Source organism: Motacilla alba, chromosome 5 (genome assembly GCF_015832195.1).
Source record: "Motacilla alba alba isolate MOTALB_02 chromosome 5, Motacilla_alba_V1.0_pri, whole genome shotgun sequence".
In the NCBI taxonomy this organism is placed as follows: Eukaryota; Metazoa; Chordata; class Aves; order Passeriformes; family Motacillidae; genus Motacilla; species Motacilla alba.
This window is the reverse complement of record NC_052020.1, coordinates 52281437-52307294: the sequence shown is the minus strand read 5'-3', so window position 1 is coordinate 52307294 and position 25858 is coordinate 52281437. Positions and strand designations below refer to the sequence as shown.

At 42.1% G+C, this 25858-nt stretch overlaps 1 protein-coding gene and 1 long non-coding RNA gene across 2 annotated transcripts; one reads left to right on the top strand and one right to left on the bottom strand.

The window, feature by feature from the left end:
* On the bottom strand, positions 1-22921 carry TRMT61A (tRNA methyltransferase 61A). The gene is made up of 4 exons (XM_038138941.1): positions 22808-22921; positions 19798-20162; positions 9679-9945; positions 1-1399 (listed from the first exon to the last, which is right to left on the bottom strand). The coding sequence occupies exons 2-4, from the start codon at positions 20126-20128 to the stop codon at positions 1071-1073; spliced, it is 927 nt and encodes a 308-aa protein (XP_037994869.1). The 5' UTR covers positions 20129-20162; positions 22808-22921; the 3' UTR covers positions 1-1070.
* Positions 22333-25729, top strand: LOC119701811. The gene is made up of 3 exons (XR_005257196.1): positions 22333-22637; positions 23654-23832; positions 25342-25729. It is a non-coding gene; the product is annotated as an uncharacterized LOC119701811 (long non-coding RNA).
* The last annotated feature ends 129 nt before the right edge of the window (positions 25730-25858 follow it).

Here is a 25858-nt window from a genome sequence, read left to right as displayed (position 1 = left end):
TAAACTTGCATTATTATTTTTATCTATAAATACAAAATGTAATCCAGCATTCAAACAGTTCATCACACCCACCAGCTCTGTATGGAAGACCAAAGAGTAAATGATCTGAAAATTTAATTAATAAGGTTGGTTGAGGATTTTACTAAGTTTGCATTATTGATGTAATTTGGAGACAGAAATCCAGCCAATTCTGTCATTCAGCTGCAGGAAAACAATACACCATAATGGAAATAAAACACCAAACAACTGGAACCTCATCCACACCACTTACAAAGAGGTGCTCAGATAATATTAGCCAGCTGTTCACTTAATTTTCACAGTGGATTCATCAACTATGCAAGTGGTTGTTCTATTAGAACATGACTGTATGGATCCAGGTTCAAATTTCTGCTACAAAATGATGAGCACAATATACCAATTTAAATTAAATCCAACAATTACCACACTTCTTTGACCTCTGTGTAGTCAAAATGATTTGCAGATGCCAGCCTGGAATGGAGTAAGAGTGTTCCTGAGTGTTGCCAATAATCCTCTGGAACACTATTCCACGAAAACACTGATTCTGTGAACAGTTGTGCTGGCAGCCCTGTAATCTTGGAACTTTCTTATCTAAAATGGAGGAAGTAGGCACTTGCACATTCTTCAGAGCAACAGAGACACTGGAGAAGTTAAAAGAACAGTGTTCAGTGGTGCTAGGAAAAAATAAAAACATAAACCTGGGAAAGTAATTCACAAAAAAAGGAGGAAAAAATCCAACTTATTTGTAATTTGTTTGTTATTTGTTTTGCTTTCTTAGGAGAGATCTTAATTCTGCACATTCCAGTGAATGGTCATTTGCTATTAATTTATCTTCTTTCTGACAGCAAGTGGAGCACCATTCCAGAGTTTCAACATTCCCTTGATGCTGCTCTGCTTAATGCTTGTGTGCTATTTAAACAAAGCATATTCCAACCAAATCTGACTATATATGGAATTCCCTGACAAGTAAAACTTTGGATGCCGTACAAAAAAGAGCCATGAAAACAGAATACACACAAACTCCACTCCAGACTGCACAAACTGGGCATGTGCTACACCAGGCTCTTGGTGGCAAAGGTCAGGTACCCAGTGTGCCCAACCACCTCCCTCAGTGGCACGCCACTCTTGAACTGCACAGTCCCTTGCTGCAGATTAGCACACGAGCTGCCTTGATGTGATGGGCTGCTGCTGTCAAAGCCAGTGCTAGAATTATCCTCAGCTGCTTTTCCAAGGTCAGGGATTTGCAGGCTAACTGTCCTTACATTGTACACTCGGAGCAGGATTTCCAAGGTGTTAATCTCTGTGAAACCATATTCCTCCATCGCTAGGCAGGTTCTTTGAACTTGTTCAATGCAGGGGGAGAAAGAGCAGATGCGGCCACCTGCAAAATAAGACAGGTAGTGGAAAAGAGGGCAAAAGCCAAAATGAAGCACTTTTCATCTTTTTTCAAATTCTCCCAGATGCCCATAGAATTAGTATTATACAGACAAAATGGAAACATTCTTCAAGAAAATCTTCACATGGCAACTTTGTTGGTTTAAAGTGTCAGCACAAAATCAAACACGGACAACTCCACGGGATGCTTCAGACCCTTTAAAAACAACAACAGCAAGCTTCATTCATCTTCCACATCCAATGTTGCCCCTGACATTTGTTCAGAGCAAAACTGTTAAAGTTGACCCCTTCAGAGCAGAGACTCTTTTGGAATCGCTCTCCACTGTTCTGGACGGAGGCACCAAACTGCAGCTGGCACGTACACAAAGGCAGAAGTCATTCTCCACACGCTGCACAGCGCTGGAGCGCCGGCGCGCGTGCACACGCCCCTGACAAAGCGGCTGTGTTTAGCTGAGGACGATGGTATGCATGGACAGAATAAAGGCAGCTCTCCAGGCCATAGATGGAGTGCTGCTAAGGCTTTACCCTTTTAGTCAAGCTGACTAGCGTGTCTCCTGAGCATTGAAGTTTACTGGATATCACATCGTGCGGGCTTACAGCGAATGTTGTAAAACTCAAGGACAGGACTTTTAAGTGATAAGCTAACAGTTGTCTCCTTGTCTACGCACAGTTCTGATCTTTGACTCTTAATACGGACTATTAATAGACCCCCTACACCTTTCTAAGTGCTACAATGTCACCTTAACAGCTGAGAATAGAACGATTCAGATTTACTCAGAAAAGCCACAGCCAAATCAGATCAAAGAATTATAAGGACACTGTCTGCCATAAGGCCAGGGCATGTGCTTTCACCCAGGACACAGTGTCCCCCAAGGCAACTGCCCTTCCTGAAAAGCTTTTGTGCAGGAGGAAGGAACACTGGGCAATGCAGCTTCAGCTATTGTTTCATTTATTACAATTAGATGGAGATGCCTGCTGACCTGATTTGCATTCCTCCCCAGTCCTCTCCTGGGCTCCAGTCAAGCCTTCCAATACCAGTCATCTAAGCAGTTACAGAACCCGTGCAAGCAGAGCAAAGCATCCTGCTAAAAATAGAGGCAACGCTGGGACTACATGAAGCCTGCTTTATCTCAAACTCCCTTTTTTTTTTTTCTTTTTCATTTCTAAAGTCAGATCTCTAAAAAAAGAAAGCATCAGGTCTGAAAGCGTCACTGTAGCACTCCAGTTACTGTGCAGCAATGATGTGCTGGGTACTGCCTGGGGAAGAAAACTTTCCACAACCATTAATCCACCATACGCTAAGCAGGATTTAATTTTAGTCCTCAAATAAAGTCTCTGCACCAAGGGGTTCTTATCATGAATCTTCAGAACAAAGTACCCTGGACAAGTAATTCCCTGGAGTGACAATTAAAACCCAAATCTAATAATCACCTGCAAAACTAATGCTGGTATGTGTCTTTATGAACCAAGTCTGTTGATGCTGATTTAATTGAATGCCCAGTCCATTAACTCCCATGAAATTAGATTTGTATGTTCATCAGGATGGCCAGCACTACCAAAATGTTCCTGAATCTGACAGCTAATCTTTTCTGGCCAAAGAACTTACACACTCTACCATAGTTGCAGATGTAAAACAGAAAAGCTCAGGAAAAAAATTCTGTTACATAATAAGAAAGCTACTATAATGCACACATGTTACAAAGACAGAATTTATATTCTTAATTGTGTAGGGAACTGAACAAATGTCTGACTTAACTAAATGTCAGCTCACAATAACTCTTTGTCTGCACAGCAAGAATCTGAGAGACCAGAGACTACTACTTCATTCAGGCTTTTTGGTTTTGAGGTTTTACATTGCAATAAAGAAAGCAAAATATATTTACATTTACAGTAAGTCTGTTCTTATTTATTCTGACTCTAAGGGTTTGAAGATACGTTTAGGCTTTTGAATTCACATGCTCTGGATTTACAGTCAAAAACTCAAAGCCTGCACACAGCTGTTGCCATACAAGCTGCAAAGCCACCTACGGTTCTTGTCAAGCCTTCAGTTAGAGGCAGAGCACCCTTCCTCTGCCTGGGGCTGGTCAGCTGAGCACAGCACGTCCACACCAAACTTGGTGAAGATTTATCAGGCTGCCTCCTCACAACTGCTGGGGGAAGTAGGGTTACAGACAACAGGCTTTCAAGCCATTTAGTAAGGAAGAAAGCTCTTGCTTGCAGTAGCAAATATCCAGAAGGCAAGCACAAAAAATACTACTTTACTTCCTGCACTGCTGGAAGTTTCTCAGGTGTGAAAGATGAGAAAACAGTGAACTGCTGGTATTCCATCTACCTGAGACCATCCAATCGGTTTTAATAGTTCTGTCAATTTTGTTTTCCCCTTTCATGCTTATAGTTCTTGTTATTTTTATACATTCCTCCCAAATAAATATACCTTCAAAGGGCTTAGAAGCAAACCCATCAAGCATCTGTCCTTACAGATCCTAACAAGTGGGAGAGGAGTCCCCTCTGCCTTTTCCTGTACCATCAGGCAGGCCAGATCTGACTTGCAGTTACAGGCTGGAATTATGTGATTAAGCAGATATTAGGAGTGAAGACTGGAAAGCTACAGTTAGCAGAAGGCTGGAAGGCAAAAATGAAATTGCAGTTCCAGACTGCGAGAGGCTGTCTAAAATAGAAACATTTGGAAGTTTCAATTCCTATGGTGTGTTTATACCAGAAAAAAAAAAAGTAGAAAACCAGCACTCAGAAGGACATGCTCATCTGTCCCAGGAGCAGAGACACTGTTATCTTTAACAGAGCAGATGCCTCTGAATTCTGCACACTGTGGGCTGCCCTCTGTACCCGGCTGGACTACCAGCTAGGCAACACCCCTTCTGTCACAATCACCAAACAAATATAAATCTAGATTTCAGCATTCACAGTTCTCAGACTCTTTGAGAGCCCTCTTGTCCTTTAGACACCAAGAGGCTTCTAGGGCTTAAAGGACTTGAATATGCACTGCTTTGTCTTGCCATGCCAAGGATTCTTTAGTGAATGAAGAAAAGACATGAACTCCCTCCCTCTCCTCCCTGGGGCACATTGCTCTGTCTGTGGATCACAAAGGGATGGACTAGACTAGAGAGCAGTGAAAACATCTGAATGGAAACTTTTTTGTACAAATTGGGTTTGTGTTCTTTCAGAGCTCTCCTTTTAGGAAAGCTACCGTTCCTAAATTTGGTTAATGAGATCTGTGTGTCATCATAAATTGATATAGTAATTATGAGAGATTAATCCTGTTCACATTGGGAAGCTGTGTGAGCTTTTTGATCTCAAGAGCTGTCTAAAAATGTGTTTATTGATGTATAATGCATCTGACAAGTGCTACAGTTGAGGAGAAGAGAATAATGAGACTGCATGAAAGACTTAAGTTTTTTCTACCTTCAGTTTTACAGGGAGTGAGTCGGTTTGAAGCATTAATGGAGGGGTTAAATGTCCTGAATCCATAGCCTGGAACAAACCCACACAGTCCTGGCAATCATTGTAACCAGCAATAGGGTCGAGAGGACATGAAAGTGGAAGTACAATTCAGACAGGAATGATTTGAAAAGTGAGCTTAAGGGAAGAGGGAAGTAGATTTTCATCCACACAGTAATGCACATTTCAACAGATTTTATCTAACTGGTAATTGAGGGATCCACCATTGCATCTCTACAAGAAGCCATTGCCTCAAAAGTTGCCAGAATGTTCCTGTGCAACTCTAACAAACAATTTTGTTTGTGGTTTGTCTGAGCAAGGACTAGCACCTCTACCAGTTCTGTTTAGCTATAAAGTGCATTAGGTTTCAAGTGTGGAAAATTTCAGTGCTATCAATTGACAAGAACTCCAGTGTGTGTTTATGATACAGAAAACACATCCAAGAAATGTGCTGTTGTTTTATAGGTTATTGTATGTGTCACAAGTGCTCTGACAGGTTCTTTCATCATCCCAGTATTATTCAGATGATGCACATGTAGTGCAGCACCATTAAGTTTTAGGGAAAAGGGCCAGTAATTTTAGAATGATTCTGTGACATAAGGAATACAGCACAACATTTTTACCTCTGGCAAAAGAACACAGCTTGGGTTTTGGAACTTCAACGCATTGTCATAACTGGAAGATTACCTTACAAAGACCTCAAGGAAGGAAAAAAAAACCACACAGGCATTATCATTGTGTAGGGGTGAGGCAGGAGAGTCACTGAGCAGCATCACTGTGGCATTTACTCTGTGACAAAAATATTGTCTCTGCAAAAGGGGACAGAATGTCCTTTAAGTGCGTGTGCTCGTGGGCGATTTGATGTAGCTTCCCTGACAAGTGAAATTAGAGGATTTGGCTGTTGGAAGAAATAAAGGATGTTTCTTGATTCAGAAAAGAGAATTTTCTCCAAATCACTTGCCAGCTCATTAATAGGAGCTTCATGTGATTTTCTGCAAATGTGACCTTAACCTCTGCACTTGTAGGTGCATCATTCAAAAGGAATTTATTCCTGCTCATTATTATGGGCTGGTAAAAGCAAGCAACAATTGAAAAATCAGTTGGCTCCATACTGGAGAAGAAAACCTAACCATTTTCTTTAGGGATCCTTTCATCCCAAACTACTTCCTTCAAACTGTGCAAAAGCTAGTAGCTTTGGCTGGCATTCCACAGTGAGGATTTTGATGCAGGAATCCTTCTGCTTGACTCTCTACATGTGAAAGAATCATTTGTACTTCAGGCAGGCTCACTGTGTGCACCTGACCTACCAAGCCCTTAAAGACCCAAGCTAGGGATGAATTAGTCGTCCAAGGACTTCACATGGTGAGGGACAGAAGCTGTGCCTCAAAGCCACACGTGGGTGGTTTAAAACTGGGACCATGAATAACCTCTGGAGCTCAAGAAAAATAGCCAGTGAGGCTTCCTACATGGACATGGAAGTGCAGAGGCCCAAAGAGGGAGATGTTCAAAGTGAACTTTATCTGCAGAGTTTTGGGGGGAGAATTAAAAGCACCATGTTGCCTGATTCAGTTGTTTTCAAGGATCACAATTTGATAAACTCATCATTTAGGGGCTTTACTATGCTCCAGAGGGAATGGAAAATCTGAATTTAAGAGTAAAATCTTTAAAGAAAGAAAGGAAATAAAAGAGAGGTGGTTTTAATAATTTTGTGACTCAGACTGTTAAACACCACAAGGAGCAACTTAAAATACAAGAGGCTAATCCACCCTAATACATGGCTGTAATTTTCCATCCCCCTACCTTAAAATTTAAAATCTGTATGAAAATTATTGTACCAGCGGGTTTCTCCCTCATCTTCCACAGCTTTGCAAGAAATAGACAGTACTTATGAGAGTAGAGTAGGTGGGTGCAGAATTATATTCAAAGCACTACAGTATTCAGCTGAGAAATGACTGTGAGTCAAAAGTTTCAGGGCATTTAAGAACTGTAGAATATTGAGGATATTTTTGTTACCTCACAATTTTCTCATTTTCCTAATTTTTAAAAGTTTAGCTTGAAGGAGTTAATGTCAACTTTGCAAAAACCACCAAGGTCAGGAACAGCAGTTATGACAACAGAAAAGCATTAATCAGCAGATGCTGCAGAAGAAAAACAGTGCAGGTCTGGAAATGAAAGGAAGTTCTGCAGTGCAGCAGTGCCTCAGAGATGCCACAAGCAGCTTTCCTGCTGGAAGTGTGACTGGTGACATCAGCACAAAAGGATGCAGCTGAGATGCAAACCTGAACGTCGGGCAGAGAGCATCACCAGAGAACAAGAACCTTCTAGTCACAAACCTACTGTGCCATTTTATCCATTCAGCTCTTCAGAGGCTGGCAGTGCTTTAACTGGGAGGCCAAGCTGCTCTAAGTAGTGTATTGACAGCATCCTGCAAGGCATAACGTGAGTGATAATTGCACTCTGTAAAGAGGATCACTAACACTCAGCGGCAACTACTCAGGACCTTGAGCTGAAGTGGAAGAGAAAACACTGATCTGATAAGGTTTTGTTAAGGCTGAGAACTCTTCCATGTGTCTCAGCTGAACTCTATTCTGAGTATTGAGGTTTTAAGGAAGACAGTAGCTACTGCTATATATAGAACTTGCTTAGTTCTCATTTAATTCAAAATACCTTAAGATTTCAGGGACTAAATTACCACTATCTGGCAGTACAGCTGTGATATTTGCACGGCACATCACAACAAAACCCACAGTGTGAATGGTTCAAATGTGACCCTGTCCACATTTGAGAGAGAGGGCGTGGACAGAAAAGAGTAGAACTCATTTCCTGTGGTGATGCTTTATCACTACACCAACCCTGGAATGAGGTTCAATAACAGCAGAATGTGCACAGGCTGTACTGCAGAAGAGGTTTAACTCTTTGAAAACAAAACAAAGGAGCACTATTAAATTATCTGCCTGTGGTAGGGAAAGGGAAGCAGTTACAGATAACCTTCTGCCATATTTTATATTTAACAGCAGTAAAAAACCACAACAAAACTACCCACATGACTCAGGATAAAACAGGAAAGTGTAATTTTTGCCTTTTACTACTACAATCAATTACATTTTATATGAAAATCAGGTTTTGATTATATGCAAAATAGCAAAATTTTAAAAATGCACCCAGTCAGTCAGGCACGAAGTTGCCCAAAAGAGGAGCCTTGGATCAGTACCAGATCTCAGACATGGGAGGCTGGTTGCAGCAAAAACTGCAGCAAGGATCAGCAACTTCCCCTTTTGAGTGGCTCATAAAGTGAATGACACCACTTCACAAACACAAAAATGTGGGATTTTGAAGTATTATTTATATTGCCTAAGCAGATGTAACCTTGTAGCATAGCACAGAAAAGCATAGCCAGATGGTATGGCCGGTTTGGGACTGTATTACATTCTCTAGGATTTCAAATGCTGGAGTGAGACAAGGATTCAAAACTTGGAACTGTTCAAGCAGCCCTGCTTAGTATTCTAAGCATGCACCACTTAAATAATTCAAATTGGACTGCGCAATGCAGCGCCTTCTAAGCTGGGAAGTCAGCTGAGTGTTGTGCTCACTAGATTAGATAATTTGAGCATGGGAAGGGCATTGTACAGTGCAGTGATTTTCTTCCCCCCCAGGACACACTGGAAAGCTGCTACAAATTGAGCTGTAACAATTGCAGGTACAGAGTGCTAACAAGGCTCACTCTATTTATTTGCTTTTTAAAGAAAGTGTGTTACGTGGGTATCACAAAGCTTTCTAGAAAATTTTCAGTAGTGGCTGAGGTAGCCTAACAGCAGGGCTGGTCCTGACTCAGCAAGGCAGTGTACATTCAGTGACCTTTAAGAACAAGCTTCAATCTTGCGATTTCAAGAAGACTTTGCAATTCACTTGAAGTCTCCAGCCCATGATTATATATTTTAACAAAGAACTGAGCCTTGGCACATAATCGAGTTTTTTTAAAGTCGTGTCCCAGCATGGACACTGTTCAGCACTCCATGCTCTCTTGATTAGAGAAGTCACTTTTGTACATGGAAGCAATCTGGCAAAAGTTAATTCAGATCCACACAATTCTGAACTAATTAAAACTTATTCCAGGATGAAATAATTATTTATTCACTGAAGTTTATCTTCCCATAGGGAAAAGAGGTATAATAAAGTGATGAAATCTGTGCAAAATCTGAACATCAGTTCTCACTTGCTGTCACAATCCCAGAGAAACTGGCATAAGCTAGAACATCCTTTATGTTCCATTTCCACTGTATCCAATGGCAAACTTCTCACTAGCTCCAACTACAAAGATTTAGGACATAAACTGGCAAGCATATTTAAGTGTAACCACAATTTTTTTTTAACATTACCGTTGGGGTGCTCAGTTAAATGGTACAAATCTGCAATGATTGATGTGAACTGAGGCTGAACACCTTTTATACAAACACCTTTCCACTGAATTGCCAAAGAAATGTGCTTTCAGCATTTATTGTTACTTCTGCTTCCCACACACCTCAGATCTAGCAAAATGCACTTGAGAATGGTTCAAAGGAGTTTTTATAAACTGCCCATGCTAATTGTGGCAGCTCTCACAGGCCTGCAGGAAAAAATTGTTCTTCTCCTTTCAAATCTTCCACTGTAAATTGAAGATGCCTTTTGAAGGTTTTATAGCCTTAGAAATGCCTGGAGATTGACATTTGAGAACAGTTATCACACAAGGGAAGGGAGCACATCCAGTGTATGGCTCAAAGGCAGAGATATGTGCACAGTGCTTACTGAACAGAAAGAGAAAAATGCAGTTACCTTCAGCTTTTAATGCTGACTTGGCATGTCCTATGGCTTCCCATGGAGATGGAATATCTAGGAACACAGCATCTGCAATGTTTGAGACCCCAAAGCCATTTCTGCAGACATCCTGGTTGGTCACAGTGACCAGGTGCTCCACCCCGTGCTCCCGAAACTCCTCCCGCGCCTTCTCAGCCCTTTGCTGGTGGAACTCCACTGTGTACAGGTGCCCGGTGGGAGCCACTGTCCGGATGAGAGCATGGGAGAGGGACCCACTGCCTGTACCTAGGAAAGACAAACAACTCATGAAATCGACTTGGTCAGAGCCAAACGCCAGAACTAAAGTCTTCTCCATTCATCTTCCTGCTTGGAACACTTGTTCAAAACTCCAATGAACACAAACCACTTGTTCAGCTCCTGAAAGAGAAAAGCCCTTCCTTCACACAGAGGGAGGGACTAGGTGTCCTAGGAAACAGTCTTCCGGGTCCTGAAAGCATTCATTACAAAATCTGGCAAACCCAGGATCTGTCCTATCTCCCTGGAGTAGGGAACTGATGCCAAGGGTCAGCTAGAGCTCTAACAAGAGCCACTAGAGAACATGAGGAAGTAAATGCAACAGGAAAAAAATCAGGGAAATTAACTGGAGAGGTTTTTTTCAAAGTGTCAGACTCTCCCAGGGTGAAAAGAGATTAAGGCAAATTTTAACGGATTTTCAAAACCTTATACTTTACTAAACAAAGAAAAGATGTTGGCATGGCTCCGTGCTTGAAAATCCTATTAATATCCATGCAAACAAATGGCCTTCAGGATACAGTTTGCTTTGCACAGATCTCTTAAGAGACATCCTCAACTCCCACTGGAATTACCCCAAACTAAGGCCTCTTGGCTCCTGCAGCCACACTGATCAAACACCTGTTTTAACAGGTCACTTACACACACACATGCCTACGCAAGCCTAACTTAGTCTAACAAAATCTATCACACAATTGTAGGTAACTACAATTACCACGTACAAACAGGGGCTGACAAGACAAAGATTTTTTTTTCCTTGTTTTAGTTTGATAATTTAGGAAACTTTAAATGATCCATTGGCATATTAAATATATGAATGACTAATAACAAAGATTTTCACTTAAGAAAACATACATACACCAATTCCCATTGCAAATTAATCACTCAGGTGGCATTTAATGGAGTAATCCCCCATATTTAAAACCCCACATCAACCCTGAATTCTCTGTTTATTGACTAATAATTCCGTGCTTAGAACACATTTCTCCTGTAGAAATAAAATGTATTTCTAGCTATTTTCAATGACTGTTCAGCCTGAGGCAAGTTCTTCCAGCTAGCATAAATCTTAAAAAACATATAAAGGACAGAATCTGAAGTACAGCAGCTCAGAAACAAGTAGAAAGGAAATTAATTAGGGGGCACAGGGGCTGGTACAGCCGCTTAATTGGTGCAGTACTTTCCATAATCATCCAGGAAGTCTGAGTTCACTGGCAGATCCCAGGCTCTTGCCCTCTAGTCACATAAGGGGAGGAACACTGCTGTGGCACTGTATTTAATCCGACAGCTCCGAAAGGGGAGACATTCAGACTGTAAACAGAGCCCAGGGCCCACATTTGCCACCGGATGAAGCGGCTGCACCGCGGGATGGGCACGGCGGGATCGGCACCGCTGCTCTGCTCCCCTGCGAGAGGGCTCTGACCCCAGCGGGCACACTGGCACCCCGCCGCAGCTTCAGGAGGCCCAAGAGAAGAGAGAATCATTACACACACATGCATTTAATAAAGTGGAAATACAGGGATTCAAGGTGGTATTAAAATAAAACAAAGAAAAAAGCAAAACACACCTACATGTGCGCACATCAAAAACCGCACTGTCACAGCACCTGAAGGATCTAAATGTCAAAGTGAATTTTCCCCTGGCCAAAGGAGTAATGGTAGCACAGCAGCCATGTGGTTGTAAAAACTCAGTGATATATGTGCATGACAAAGAAATAGTATGCCACTGATATGTTCTTAATGACAAAAGCAGGGAACTATTGCTCCCAGGATGCTAAAGACTGAAATTCTGCCTTTACATTTCATGCCAAAAGGGAGGATTACACAACTGAGAACTATTGTAAAATGAGGAAATCTAATTATTGTACCTCTCAAATGTGTAGTGCTGCACACTTTCTTCATCTCTCTCTGCTAATGTGAAGGAGTGAACAAGCCTGGGCTGTAAGCAGAAGAGCGAGGCAGCTTGTGCATGTATCCAGTTTCTTTGTTCATATTCTTTTACATTTTTAATCACTTTCCTTTTAAATCTGCTCTTAAAAACACCACAGAAGATATCATTTGTCTTCTCCATAGGAAAACCCATTAAGATTTTTTGGCTTCTTTGCTCAAACTCTTCTTTTATTCACAAATACTCCAAACCAAACCCTGAACTAAAACCAAGATGCTGGAAGTCACCACTTGCAGGCATATTACAGACAGAGCTTTTGTTAAACAAGGTTGCCAGGAATTATTTATTGTTGACTGGCTACCACAAACATGAGAACAATACATATGTATCACATTTTAACATATCAAATTCTATCACATTAATATTATTAATGGGATTATTTCTGAAGATGCTGCCTGTCTTCTCTGTGACAAGACTCTCAAAACTACAGGAAACAAGGAACAAGACGGTTATGAATCACCCACTATTGTAAAATCTCTCCTAGAAAATATATTCTGAACCCAGACATGTGACATGATGATGACCCTTAACTCTCATGTGCCCAATAGATCAGCACATTTGATGTGATCCATTAATATGAGAGTCTGGCATGAGTCCATACCTACCACAAGCCCTAAAGCCCAATCAGCACTGTCTGCACAAGGCAGGGGTTCAATCCTCTGTTTTTGTGATGTTGTAGAAGGGGAAATTAATGTTTTTATTCACTTTCTTCCCTGAAAATCTGCAGCATTCAACATTTTTGTCCTCCTGCAACCATCTCAATTTCTCTTTGTCCTTATTTCAAAATGACTACTGATAAAAAACAAAATATGACTCAAAGAGTCTTAGGCACCAGTTTGGAGTAAGTTCTAGTCAGGTACAAGTTTCCTTGGGAAATGAAATGTATTCTAGCATGATACAGAATCAGTCAGGACAGCAGCAAAACCCAAGGAGTGCTACTGCAGACATAGTAGAATGCTACCAAACCAGAAATAGCATACCTGAATTACCTGTATACAAATTAACTGAACCAAAAAACAGGATACTCAAAAATTAACATTTTGTATCAGAAGAGGCAAGATCAGAACTGGAAGAACTTCAGTGGATTTTCTTTCTCATAGAAGTGCAGTGAAATGTCTGCTCTGATATGACCTAGAAAGCAGAAGGTAAGACAACTAGAACAACTAATTTATAATTTTTACACCGGGATGCTCCCTTTCTGACAGCCTGCACAATAAATAGCTTTAGAAACTGTTTGCTCTCTACCACAAGAAAATGCCCACTTGACTACCATGTTTTAATCATGAATGGACTCTACAGAACAGAGGTAAAACAACAATTCAAACTGTACTAAAGACAACCTTAGCAGCACAGCTGCTGCTTTAGAGCTCACTTAGGTGAGCACTTATGTCATTGCTAATTTTCACTTGGAAAATGTGATGCTCTTTTACATTGACTGTTCTGTGATCTCAAACATCTTAGTCAAATAGCAGACATCTGCATTGCAGGCATTTAAAGAGACACCACAGGCACTCCAATATGCCACACTCAATGCTCAACATCTGAGGAGGCAGCACTGTGCAGGGGATCAGCACAGTGCAAACTAGGAATGGGCTCCACTTCAGTCCAAAGGCAGGAATTAAGCTCCTGTGTTGCACCTATGATTTAGGTGGCTAATGGCCCTGCACACTGATGCAGTATTCTTCCCTTCTTCTTGGGCTCAAGCACATGACATTCTCATTCTGTGATACATATAAGCTCTAAGGGAGTGTTTTTGCCCCTCTCCCAAAATAAGCAGATCACTGCAGTCTTAGGATTTCAGTCCTAACAAGTAGACATCTGTATAAAACACTCTAGCTCAGCACCTACTGATAGCTCCTCCTGATTTGCAGACAAGCAAGTATTGATCAGATGAACTTCCCAACTGCCCTGACCTCCAGGAGATCTGCTCTTCTCACTCTCTGCTTGTTCAAGTGACAGGTTTTCCACAGAGAAGCCTCCACACACCTCAGCCATCTCGAAACAATGACCACGTTAAAATAATTTCTCACCTTCTCAAAAGTTGCAGCGGACACTATCTGAACTGTTCAAGAATAAAGCATGTTATTTCAGCATGGAGTGCTGCCAAGACTGAGCGTCACCACAGCATCATGCACAGCGCTTACCTGATATAGGATACAAAGTACATTTTACACTGTTTTCTGTCAGTCTAGTTTCCTTATTGCAAAGGATATTTGTCTGATCTCCTGGAATCCTACTCATGCCATAAATATAAGTGACCTGACTCTGTGTTCCACCACATTTTCTCTTTGCAGGCTATTGCTTAGCTTGCCTTCCCTAGAAGTTTCTCATTGTGGTGCTTCTTTTTTTAAAAAAAGGAGCTACAAATTGTCATTTAGGATTTATAGATGTGTACAGCTGTGTGTAAGCAAAAGCATTTTGTAATAAAGCTGAATAAGCTCTTAAGTGCATAAAAAGGTTCATATTGCTTGGAAACAGGAAAAAAAAAAGAAAAGTATGTAAAGTGCTATTTAATACTGGGTCTCTAAAATATCTAGTAATTTTTTAGGAGAACTTAAGCTTCTGATGCAATATTTGGCTACCTAAGATATTCTGAAATGCGTAAATACAACTAAACAATGACAGTGTTGCTGTATTTGTCTCCTAGCTACACCACTTAGTCCTAGCAAATAGTAAGATAGGTCATGAATCAGCCATGAGAACGGAAGGAGCCTCAAAACCAAGGGAAAATTAATCTTGAGACAGAGCTAACAACTCCCCAGCTAAAATCTGTCAAGAAACACTGAGCAGACAGACTGCACACTCTACATGACAAGTTTCTGTAATGACTTATAATGAATACATGAAAAGATATTAAGCATTTGACAGAAATTAACCCAAATATCTTCCTGGGAAGATAGTCAAGGGTCCAAATCATGGTAACACAGGTAAGACACAGGAGGAGCAGGGAGAGAGAGAAGGAAGAGAGGGAGGGAGAGAATTTCAAGGAGTTGAACTGATGGATGAAAGAGAAAACACTGGATCAAAAAGGTTCACTTTGCAGCCAAGAAGTTCCCATGACAGAAAATTAGCTTATCTGCCTATGTGTCATGGACACCATGCTAAAGCAGGCATTTTAATTTTAAGCAACAGGCTGGAGTTCAGAGAGGGCCACTGCACACTGACCAGACTGAGGAGCTGAGGGAAGGATATTAGGGAGGGATAGTAGGGAAGTTTTCAAGGCTGGCACTGCCTACAAAAGAACATGAAGAATTAATTTTATTCAAGTGAAGAAATACATTTTCCTTATAGATTCAAAAGTCTGAATTTTTTAGGAAGGAATCTTCTACAGAATGGACATAATATGGTTAAAAACAGGGCTGGGTTCAGAGCTACACGAGAAGTGTACTTGGTGGTCAGGTGAAATTACAAGATCAAAGTGAGTCCAGAAAGTCTGAAAACAAACACTTTAGGGTATGAACAGCATTCCTCATCAGCTACATGACAGCCACAAGTCTGAATACATTACAGTGATGCCTCATGTGGTCAGAGATTTGGTTCACAGAATCATCACAGACTCACAGAATTGTTTGGGCTTAAAGATGTTTAAAGATTCTTTAGTTCCAACCCACCTGTCTGGGGCAAGGACACCTTTCCACTAGACCAGGTTGCTGAAAACCCATCCAGTCTGGGCTTCAACACCTCCAGGGATGGGGCATCCACAGCTTTTCTGGGCAATCTGTGCCAGGGCTTCAGCACCTTCACAGTAGTGGGTTCCCTCCTAATACATCTTTCAGTTTAAACGTATTACCCCTTGTCCTATCACTCAATGCCCTTGTAAAATTCCCTCTCCCAGCTCTCTTGCAGCTCCTTTAGGTACTGGAAGGTGCTCTAAGATCTCCCTGGAGCCTTTTCTTCTCCAGGCTGAACAAGTCCAGCTCTCTCAGCCAGTCTCCATAGGGAAAGTGTCCACAGCTCTCTGATCATATTCATGGACTTGCTCCAATAGATCCACATCATTTCTACTGCCTCTGCAGCACCAGTTCAGGGCTTTGGTGTGGCAAGAGAATGTTGTGGTTTATGACATTTCTACTGATTCCTAAATACTTCAAGAGGTGCTATACAAGGATCAGGTTTTCTAATTCTTCTCTCACTCTAACCTGAACAGCTGCTAAGAGGTAGATAAGGGAGGCATTATAAAACACAGACATAATTAGTTTGGGCACATTCCAGAATCAAATTAACTTTGATCTGTACTTTACACTAAAAACAGAGCTGCAAACAATTTAGATGTACTTATGACACAAAAATAATGAAGACATGAGCAGTATTTGTCAAAAAGTCTATAAGCACTTCAGAAGAGTCATAACCATACAGCTGACTTGCTGGGACTCCACAATAAACTCTTAATCATTTATCAAGTATCCATTAATCATTAAGTCCTCATTAATTTTTTATGAGTGTACTCTTTAACAAAATCTATACCCAGGCTGTGAGTTTGAAAATTTCATAATTGTTTTTGAGAAGCTCTAGGGCAAGGCTGGGTGGCAGCTCCTATTACTCCTTCTCTGAGAAACCATGAGAACCCAGAACACTGCTCTCAGCCTTCAGAAATACAGTCCCTCAGCTCAGAAACCCATTGCTGTGCAGCAATGAATAGGGTTTAGCAATTTTTAATTTGGGATTTAGCTAAAGGGGAACAAAAAATCCAATTAATGTTTTTGCTCACGTGAGTCTGATTTTGTGAATGCTGAAGGATCACTGGGATAGTGGTTAAAGTACTTTTGACTAAATTATGTTTTGTCTAAATACTACACTCCATCAAAGCCAAAATATTTCTGAGATTTATCAGATTAAATAAGATTTCACATGCTGTACTATTAAGACAGGCACTCTTTTATATCTCACCATGGAGAGAGGACAGTAAAAAAAAGCCTTGATGTGTGGGGATTGGAAAGAGGGGGATTTTGCCTGGAAAAATATTTGAAAGGTTTCCTACTGGTTCCAGTATAGTATTAAAAATAAACGTGAACCCTTCAAAATCAGTTATCAAACGGAATTATCCTACAGAGAGCCTAGCCTGGAAAGTTGATGACTTGGAGAGTGGGGTGAGACAAAAGAGAAAGATTTAGCCTTTTCCTTTATCTAGGCATTGCTGCATGCAATAAACACAAATGGGATTATTAGAGTTACCTGACAAGAATGAAACTTTCATCCTATTGGGCCACTCACAGCAGATATTTAAGCAGCTATTTTGAGTATCATAATTTTGGAAAGATAGGGCTGTCTAAAACTGTATCCAAGTGTGGAATTTCTTAAAGCAGGGACCAATATTTTAAAAAAATCTTAGCTCTAGTACCAGTGCTAACAGTTTTAAAACTCAACATACCTTTATAAATTAGAAATTAGCAGAAGACAGAAAAAGGATCATATTCCTACACCTCTGTCATGAAACATCAGGTAGATGCAGAGTCTCCTTATAGCCTCCTCCACAGAGCATGCCTGGGTCATTTTAATTATGCATGTGCTGCTGACAAGCTTGCCCTTTATGTGTTTATTAAAGATGATTAAACATAGTAAAAACTATATTAATATGTTTGTATCTTTTAGGACAAATCATGACTAATCAATTTAAACTATATAAAGTGATATCAAATGAATCCTTCTGGTTATTCTACTCCATTTTTATAATCACATGCAGAAGATAATTTATACTCACAGCATTTCAACATGACACAGAGGGTATTTCCTCTTACTTTTTCCATTATTTCTTCTTACAGATGGGGAGACCAATTCAAAATTCTGCTAGCTTACAATAGCTAAATACAGGACACACTTCTACAGTTGATTTAGTAAGGCACAAGGAAAAGACCAGCATGTTTTACAGAGCCTGCTTTGCCAATCCATACAGCAACTGTGTATGCAAAGACAAATAATAAAAAGACAGACCTCTGTGCTAATTAATGCTTAAAATACACCTAAACTTGGCACCAGCAGGAAGCAGACTCAAGTTTTACTACTATACCAGATTTCCTATCTTGTTTCTACTCATCACCATTGGGCTGGTTCTGTCTAGCCCACACAAGGTTAATCTAGAGCTAATGATTTTGGATCACCAAACACCATAGAATTTAGGATGGCACCAAAGCAGGCTACAACACCACAAAGCAGGCACTACATCAGGCTACATCACCACACTGCAAGCTCCAGTTGTCAATACCTGCCAAGTTTTTAATTCTAAGTAAATCTGCAGTAAGGTCCCTTGCTTCAAGGTTAGCCAGATGGATTTATTACAGTATTCTTTCTTCTTTCCTTTCTTTGTGAACAGTGAACCTTGCAAGCAATACAAGCATAACTATAGCTGCAAAACTGTTCAGTTTGCCTGGAAAGCTGAAGTTGCAATACAGTGACAGTGCAAGCATTAAAATGAACCCGGGGACAGTTTCCCCTTAGCAAAAAGGATTGATTTGTGGCTATGACTTTTGACTCACAACATTTTTGGAAATCATCAAGTGTTTCCATTTCTTAGCTGTTTATATAAGCAAGAGATTAAACATTTTCATCCTCTCTAGGCACCTTTGACATTATTGAAAATATTTTAAATACAGCTCTGTACATTTGACTAGTCTGAGTGAGACAGGACATGGAGCAATTCCAATCTCTTCCCCCTGCCCCCCAAATAATTTTGTTTACTTTTCCCATCCTGTCTAAACATAGCAGGGAGAGGAAGAGCTGATGAATACAGAAACTTCCCATGACAAAACTAAAAAAGTCTGATCTTCCTGCAAACCAAATTACAAACTCACAGGACCCAGCTATTTTCACAGCACCAGAGACTTCTGCACAGGGCTTTGCTTGCTTCAAGTGCTGCTGTACAGCAACCAGCTAAACACACTGCCTGGTTCTCAACGGGGTGCAGAGATAAGTGCTGTCTCAGTTGTGTTGGAAAGTGGTCATTATGCCTGAAAAGCTGCCCAAAATTATGCATGAGTGGGAACAGGAAATAGTAAATGTAAGAAAGCACAGTGCATCACAATCCTATCATGCTGATCCTTTGCCATATCCATGCTTCAGAGGGAGGTGTATGAAACTGCTTCAAAAAATGCTCAAACAGCCAGAGAAAAACAAGGACAAGCTACCTCAGCTGCTATTTCTCCAAACTACAGAGATTCACTCAAATGAAGCAAGCCTCATACTGCCTGTAGTAATAAAGTTATGAAGACATTACTATAAACTCTATGTAACCAAGATAATATTTATGTCAATTTTCACTCCTTACTGCCAAATTAAGCAAAATCATGAAAGCTGTAATAAATTAAACTAAGTTTAGAAACAAAACACAGCCCTGTGATGAACACATCATCCATTGTATTTAATCAGACTTTGCATAAGGATGTGGTGCTACAAGGAGATTATACTTGGGAAAAGAAGAATAGAATTTATGTACTTAGACGGTACCATATATAAACACTGCCAGTTTATTTCTCTTATTAGTTCAACATCCCTATCACCAGAGTCTCTTTCACCAGTTTATCTCAACTACATCCTCTGAAATTGCAAATTCAAAGCCTGACTCATGATTTAAATCATGTATTTACAAACATTTCTAAGTACTTAACAACAGTTTTAGAAAAGGGAAATGAAATTGTTTACATATTTGTTCTAAGAAGATGAATTAACTAAACATGTGCTCAGAGGTATACCCACATAAATGAGGCTGCACACCGAGGTAGCATCAATTTTTCAAGAAATAGTTGGTAACATGTGCACATGATATAGAATTCTTCAACATGTGGGCGAGGAAAATTGTATCACAGTGGGAAGAAAGTGCAACTTTTTGCAAAATATAAAGAAAACCCTGGTTTTTTCATGAAATTGTTGGTGCTAGTTCCTAATAAAGGATTTCAACATAGTAATTATTACCTGATTCACATACTATGGAGCCTGGCTTCAGTTCCAACATCATGGTGATTATGGAGATGTCAGTGGAATACAGAATCTGCGTCCTGTGCGGGAGATTCATGGTCCACAGTTCTGGAGTTGGATGAAGAATGAACACCCATCCTCCTTTACTGCAGGTCACTTTGGAGCCGTACTTCTTGCCTATGAGGTCTGTGGAATGCCTGATGACCCCGTACTTAGTCTGTGTTACAGAGCCATGCTGCACTTTCACAGGAAACATGGACTCGTGGCCCAGGAACACAATAGCCGTGTCACCATCCTTTATCGTATCGCCATATTCAACAAAACTCATGGTGACAATCTTGTAGTTGGCTGATGATTGCCACCTAGAGAAGAATAAATATGTCAGGAGAGTTTCACAGGACCACGGTGGAGCTGAACCTACAGACACAAAACCAAGTAATTTTATTTTCTTCAATACAGAACAAAACCACACTGTGCAAATAAGATGCTAGAAGAGAGCTCCAGGAAGTTCAGGGAGCTGCTCTCCACTGCACTCTTGATCCAATTACAATCAATGGAAGGATCCTACAGATTTGAAAATAACAAGTATTTTTCTTGGTTTACAGTACATTTTAAAGTAAAATCGGGAAATACATTATAATTTACTCAGCCTGCTCCAAAATGCTACTGCAGGTTAGTACCAATTTCAGCACCCTGTTCAATTACAGTCAGAGCATGTTATTAAGTTTAACTTCTATTCCCATCTTCTTGCTTTTTTTTTTGATGATTTACAGCATAAAGACATTCTGCTACTTGCCTGGACCTCAATCACCAGCTATTAGGACCACTAACAAAAGTATACTTGAAAGTCTTCCAAATGAACATTTAGAGATAGACTAAGGGCATTAATTTATGCATAAACTCGACTAACTACATGGAAAAAGAAAATAATATTGTGGCCTTTATTTTGCCATTGGAGGTGCAAAGTAATTGTCTGGGAAGTGATCTCTGCCCCAGCTAAATGTAAACAACCACTTGCAAGCTAATGCCAACAGTTGAATCACTTCAGCCCCATGGTCTCAGAGCTGGTTTAGAGAATTACAATTAAATTTTGATGGCTTTGAGAAGACAATCTAGAAATCAGAAGGCAGCTTACAATGAAACCTGACATTGCCTTTCAGATAAAGCAGCTGTCTAAGCTGCAGGTTGATCAGTTCATGCAAGAATTGCTTAATGAAGTAACAGGGATCCCAAAGTCAGAAATTAAAGCCTGTGACAGAAGGCTTTGAAAGTCAGATTTCTGGTACACCATCCCTGGCAGAATCAAAAGCAGTGTTACTTTTAGTTTCAGAATAATTACTGAATTCCAGCACTTTTGTGTTGAATGTTTAAGAGTTTAGTCCTGCTTCACCATTTCAAATAAAAGCCTTCAGTTCTCAAAGTGTAGTCTGGTGTCTGTAGTCTGGCTCCTGCCTGGAACTCCGTGTAGCTCAATTTGCTGTTAAGCAGCTAGATTTAAAATTTTTCCACTGCAGTCACTGAGGCTGATAAACAGATGTGCTTGTGGCTGAAACTTCCACAGCTTCTGACATGCTTATTGCATAAGGTGTTCAGATGCCAAGGCAGAGGAGGCTTGTCTGGACATCTGGTGAAATAGTAAGAAGGGCATCCCATGAATTCAGAAATGTATAGATAAAGGACTTTGTGAGATAGAACAAATGCTGTCTTTTATAGCTTGCACCCTATGATTATGTTAATATCTTAATCTTTCATAAACTACACTTAAGAGTTCTGATTCCAGATACTTTTACTGCAGTGCAGTTTTCAGCTCTCACAAGTGTCATCTGAAAGGACCTCAAACGGAATCCATTCCTTTCACAGTATTTACTGCAGATACACCCATGTGCAAAAGAATCCTGTAGCAAGCCTGCAGGAACACTGAGTGAATTCCTCTCCCTCTGATCACACCAACTGGTTGTAATCAAACACCCAGCTTCCTTGCCTCCCTTTGAGCCACTACTCTTACCACCGCTAACAGTCACAGCAGTGAATAACAGTCTTTAAGGCTGAAAGGGACCTTTAAGATCAGCAAGTCCACCCATATCAGTGCAAGCTGGCATCCCAAGTGACACATCTCTCAGGCTCAGACCTCACCTGCCACATTATATTCATACATTTGGGGTAAAATTGGCGTCTGTGAGGAATTTTGGAAGTTTCTTTTCCTCGTCCCCTTGTCAAGGAGCACAGTGAGCTACCACCACTTCCAGTATTCCCCCTTGCCTGGCAGCGCAGAGGCTCCCGCACTGTTACATTTTCCCCCGGGCAGCTCGCAGGGGATTGCTGCAGCACCGCTGTCGCCACACGGTGCGGGGGGAATGGCGGTGGGGGGATGGCAGTGGCGGGACACTGAGGCGGTGCCCCCTGACACGGGGTCAGGACTTCTCTCTGGGTTTGCCACGGCTGCAGCGACCTAAACGCAGCTCCCCAGGGGATCCCTCGCAGCCTCGCAAGTAAAAGCACTAACATGATTCTGTGCTCCCTTCAATCGCAACCCAGGCACACATCTCTCTTCCCTGACCAGCTCCCAAAGGGACCTGGCAGGCTGCCCCTTCTCCCTCCTGAAGCTTGGCTGCTTGGCACGGGGGCCGGGGAACCTCCCGCAGACGCGGCAGGCACAGCCCCCTCCCTGCCCAGGCGCACGCAGGCTGGGGACTCGCTCCGTGTCCCCGCTCAGGGGTGACCCCGGTGCCGGGCTGCCCTCAGCCCCCTTCCGGATCCCGAGGGCGGTAATGCGGCTCCTGCACCCCAGCAGCGCATCGGCCCATGCCAGCGGACCCGGGAACCTCAGCTGCGGGCAGGTGAGAAGCACGGACCGGGCAGGGAAGGGGTGAGAGGCGGCATTCGCCTGCGGGAGAGCAGCGTTAACCCGAAACGGCCCCGGGCGGCCGCTCCGCGGGGCAGGAACGCCCTGGCCCCAGCGCCCCGCGTCCCCGCGGGGACGGTTCTCCCCGTGCCCCCAGCCCTTTACCTCCCCAAGCCCGGCCCGGCCCGGCTCTCCTCACACGCGGAGCCGCCCAGCGCCTTCTTCCGCCTCGGTCGCAGGCTGCTGACGCTCCCACCGCCTCCGCCCCCGCCAGCTGTGCCTGGAGCCGGGGAGTCGCCGCTGCCTGTGCCCCGCGCGATCAGACCTGGTTCGTGCAGCCCTCCTGAGGCGCCCGTTTCTCTCAGCCCGTCATGCCCACAGCTCCATCAAGGCGCCCGTTCCCCCGAGCCCGTCATGCCCATCGAAACATCCATCCCCCGAGCACACCCCTGCCCTCAGCCCCTTCGAGGCGCCTGTCCCGCGCAGTCCCCTGCTGACCGCCCCAGCCCCGTCCTCTCAGCGCTCCTTGCTGGGTCCTGAGGAGTGGGGACGGCCACTGAGCACCCTCAGCAGCCCCCCAGGCAGCCCGGTGTGGGTGCTCCTGCCTCGGGCAGCTGCCCTGTCAGTGAAACTTGACGGGTCCCAGTGGGTCACTGGGAGCAGCTGCAGTGGACACTGACAGCCCCCGTGGGAACTTGGCGTTCATCGCCCTTTGAACGTGCAGGGTGTCTCGAGAGCCACCGCCAGCAGGGCTCCTTCCCCAGGGAATGACTTTGCCATTGGCAGACCTGGGCCTTGCCTCTATGGCCCCCAGGCAGACAGCTTCCAGAAAGTTCTGCATGCCCTTCCCCCAGGGCAGCCGCAGGGAAAGGCAGCTCGAGGCCAACCAAGCTCTTCACAGGGGTTTCATAAGGCTGCAGGAGAAACCACACTGTGGGCTCAGAAGCAGCAGAATTGTTATCCAACCCCCTAACAGCATGGTACTAACTCCTACTTCTGTCTCGTGTTTAGGATCGAAGTGATGTGGAGAGCCCTGCCTGCCCTGGTGGTACGGGGGCTGTAGTCAGGAGGCAAGGAGGAGCAAAGGAGGAGAATGTTGCCTCATCTTCTGCTCACAACAAGCCCAGGCCACCTGGCATGGGAGTGGTATGGGCATAGCAGGGAGCATGTGAATCACCTTGGACGTGCAGGTAGTGTTCCCAGCTAAATCAGATAACGCTCTGTACTGTGGTGCATTTACCAGTAACCTGTAATACACAATAATGGAGAAAAAGTCATCCTTTCACAATCACAAACCCAGTAACGGAGAGCTGTTTAGATGATGATCTGTGATTTTTTAAATTAATGTGGTTACACCGAGAATAAAGGATTTTTTCCCATTACCTTCAGTGAGAACATATTTTTTGTTATGATGTTGACCTGCCCATAGCATAATTGCAGTAGTCTTTGTTAGTTATGAAACTCTTCTCCATCTAATCTAAACATAATGTATGCAGTTTCAGAGGTTTCTTAAACTGCAAACTCCTACTCAGCTGTTTTTCTGACTGCAATCATGGTTCTACTGTGCCTTTATATTTGCACCCACTTTGTTTAATTTTCTGTCATTTTTAGTGTCCCTGGTTATATTTGTCATTGTTTATGTTCTCATGTCCTTTCTTTCCCATGATGGGCTGCTGTTCGGATCACTGTGGGCCTGACTGTGTGCAGGATTGAGACACTCAGCAGCTCCTCATTTCCATAGGCACTCAGCTCACTGGAAACAATCAGTAATTTTCAACAGCCTGCCTAAGCAGTGAGAAAAAATACACCAAGGATAATAACGAAGCAAATACATTTTAAGTGATAAATGGGAAGAGAAGTTTCATTTGACAAGTTAAGCAGATGGAGCTATGGCCAATTTCTTTAATCTACTGGTACATGAGTGTTATGTTTAATTTTCAAGTGGTCTTTAGTTGTAGATTAGGAATTGGAAACAATTCAGTTGTTCACAGCAAACCACTTTCTCTTGTTGTTTCCTAATTTGGAATATTGTTCTGTGTTTCCAAGATGATGTTTATCCCCTAATTCTTCAGGTTCATATTGTGTTCACGCAAGTAATTTCAGAAGACACATTCACTAGCTAACGCCCATCTCTTGCACTTGCACACCACACAACATTTATAATTAAGCCTCTTAGGAAGTTAGCTGCATGGCCCTTGATTAACTTCCCTTAATTCTTCATTGTTAAAGCTCAGTGCAAAGATCTCTAGAGTAATCAGCCCACCTTTCCAACTGGAAATGTAGCATATAAATCAGTATTCACTAAGATACCATCCCAGCATGGAAAGGGAGTATTGGTGCCTTTATCACAGTCTAACAGGCCATACAGGCTTATCCAAAGCGAGTGTTTCCCAGCAGATGAGGCAGATAAAGCGGGTGATCAGAGGCTGTTGACACAGGGCACAGCATCTGTAATTAAGTCACTAGGGAAGCTGGCACGGAATGCTGTGACAAAGATAGGATCCAATTTACACACAGCTTTTAGCAAATCTTTAAATGCTGTCTGAGCAAAACCCAGCCACTTCTGACTTACTGCATGCTAGAAATTTGTCAAATAGTGGTGAGAAAAGGGGGGTAGAGGGTGCACTGTTTGTCAAATATGTAAATAGGATAAATTTTAGTGATTTTGTGTTCCTGACTCTCTTTTCATGTCACCCAAGTTCTGTGAAGAAGAGGTGTGTGTTTGTGTTGGAAGTGCTGTAATATTTGGCACACTGAGACTTCTACCTGCTCACCATGACTGGTATTCCCTGTTCTGCAAGACTGGGAGAAAAAGAGCATATGCAATGAAACAGGTCCTTGGATTTTGGATCTTGAGGTGACCTTGACTCCACAAATCTCCTGAACAATTAAACTACAGAACAGTTGATTGCTTCTTTGTTTGTATGGCAATAGATTATGGAATAAGATAAAAGGAGCCTTCAGAACCTACTCTGACTGGCTTTTTTTTTTTCTTTTTGTGGAGAACACTACCACAAAAATATGCCATAATGTAAGAAAATGGTTTTAGTATATTTCTGTTTCAAATTAAGAAAAAAAAATTCATGTTTTACATTTTAAAAAATCCACAATAAAAATTATGTTTGTAGCTGAGGTAATCCAGTAATATTACATTTATATTGTAATTTTTTGAGGACTCTAGCTACAATTTTACACTTATAATCATTTAATACTTGT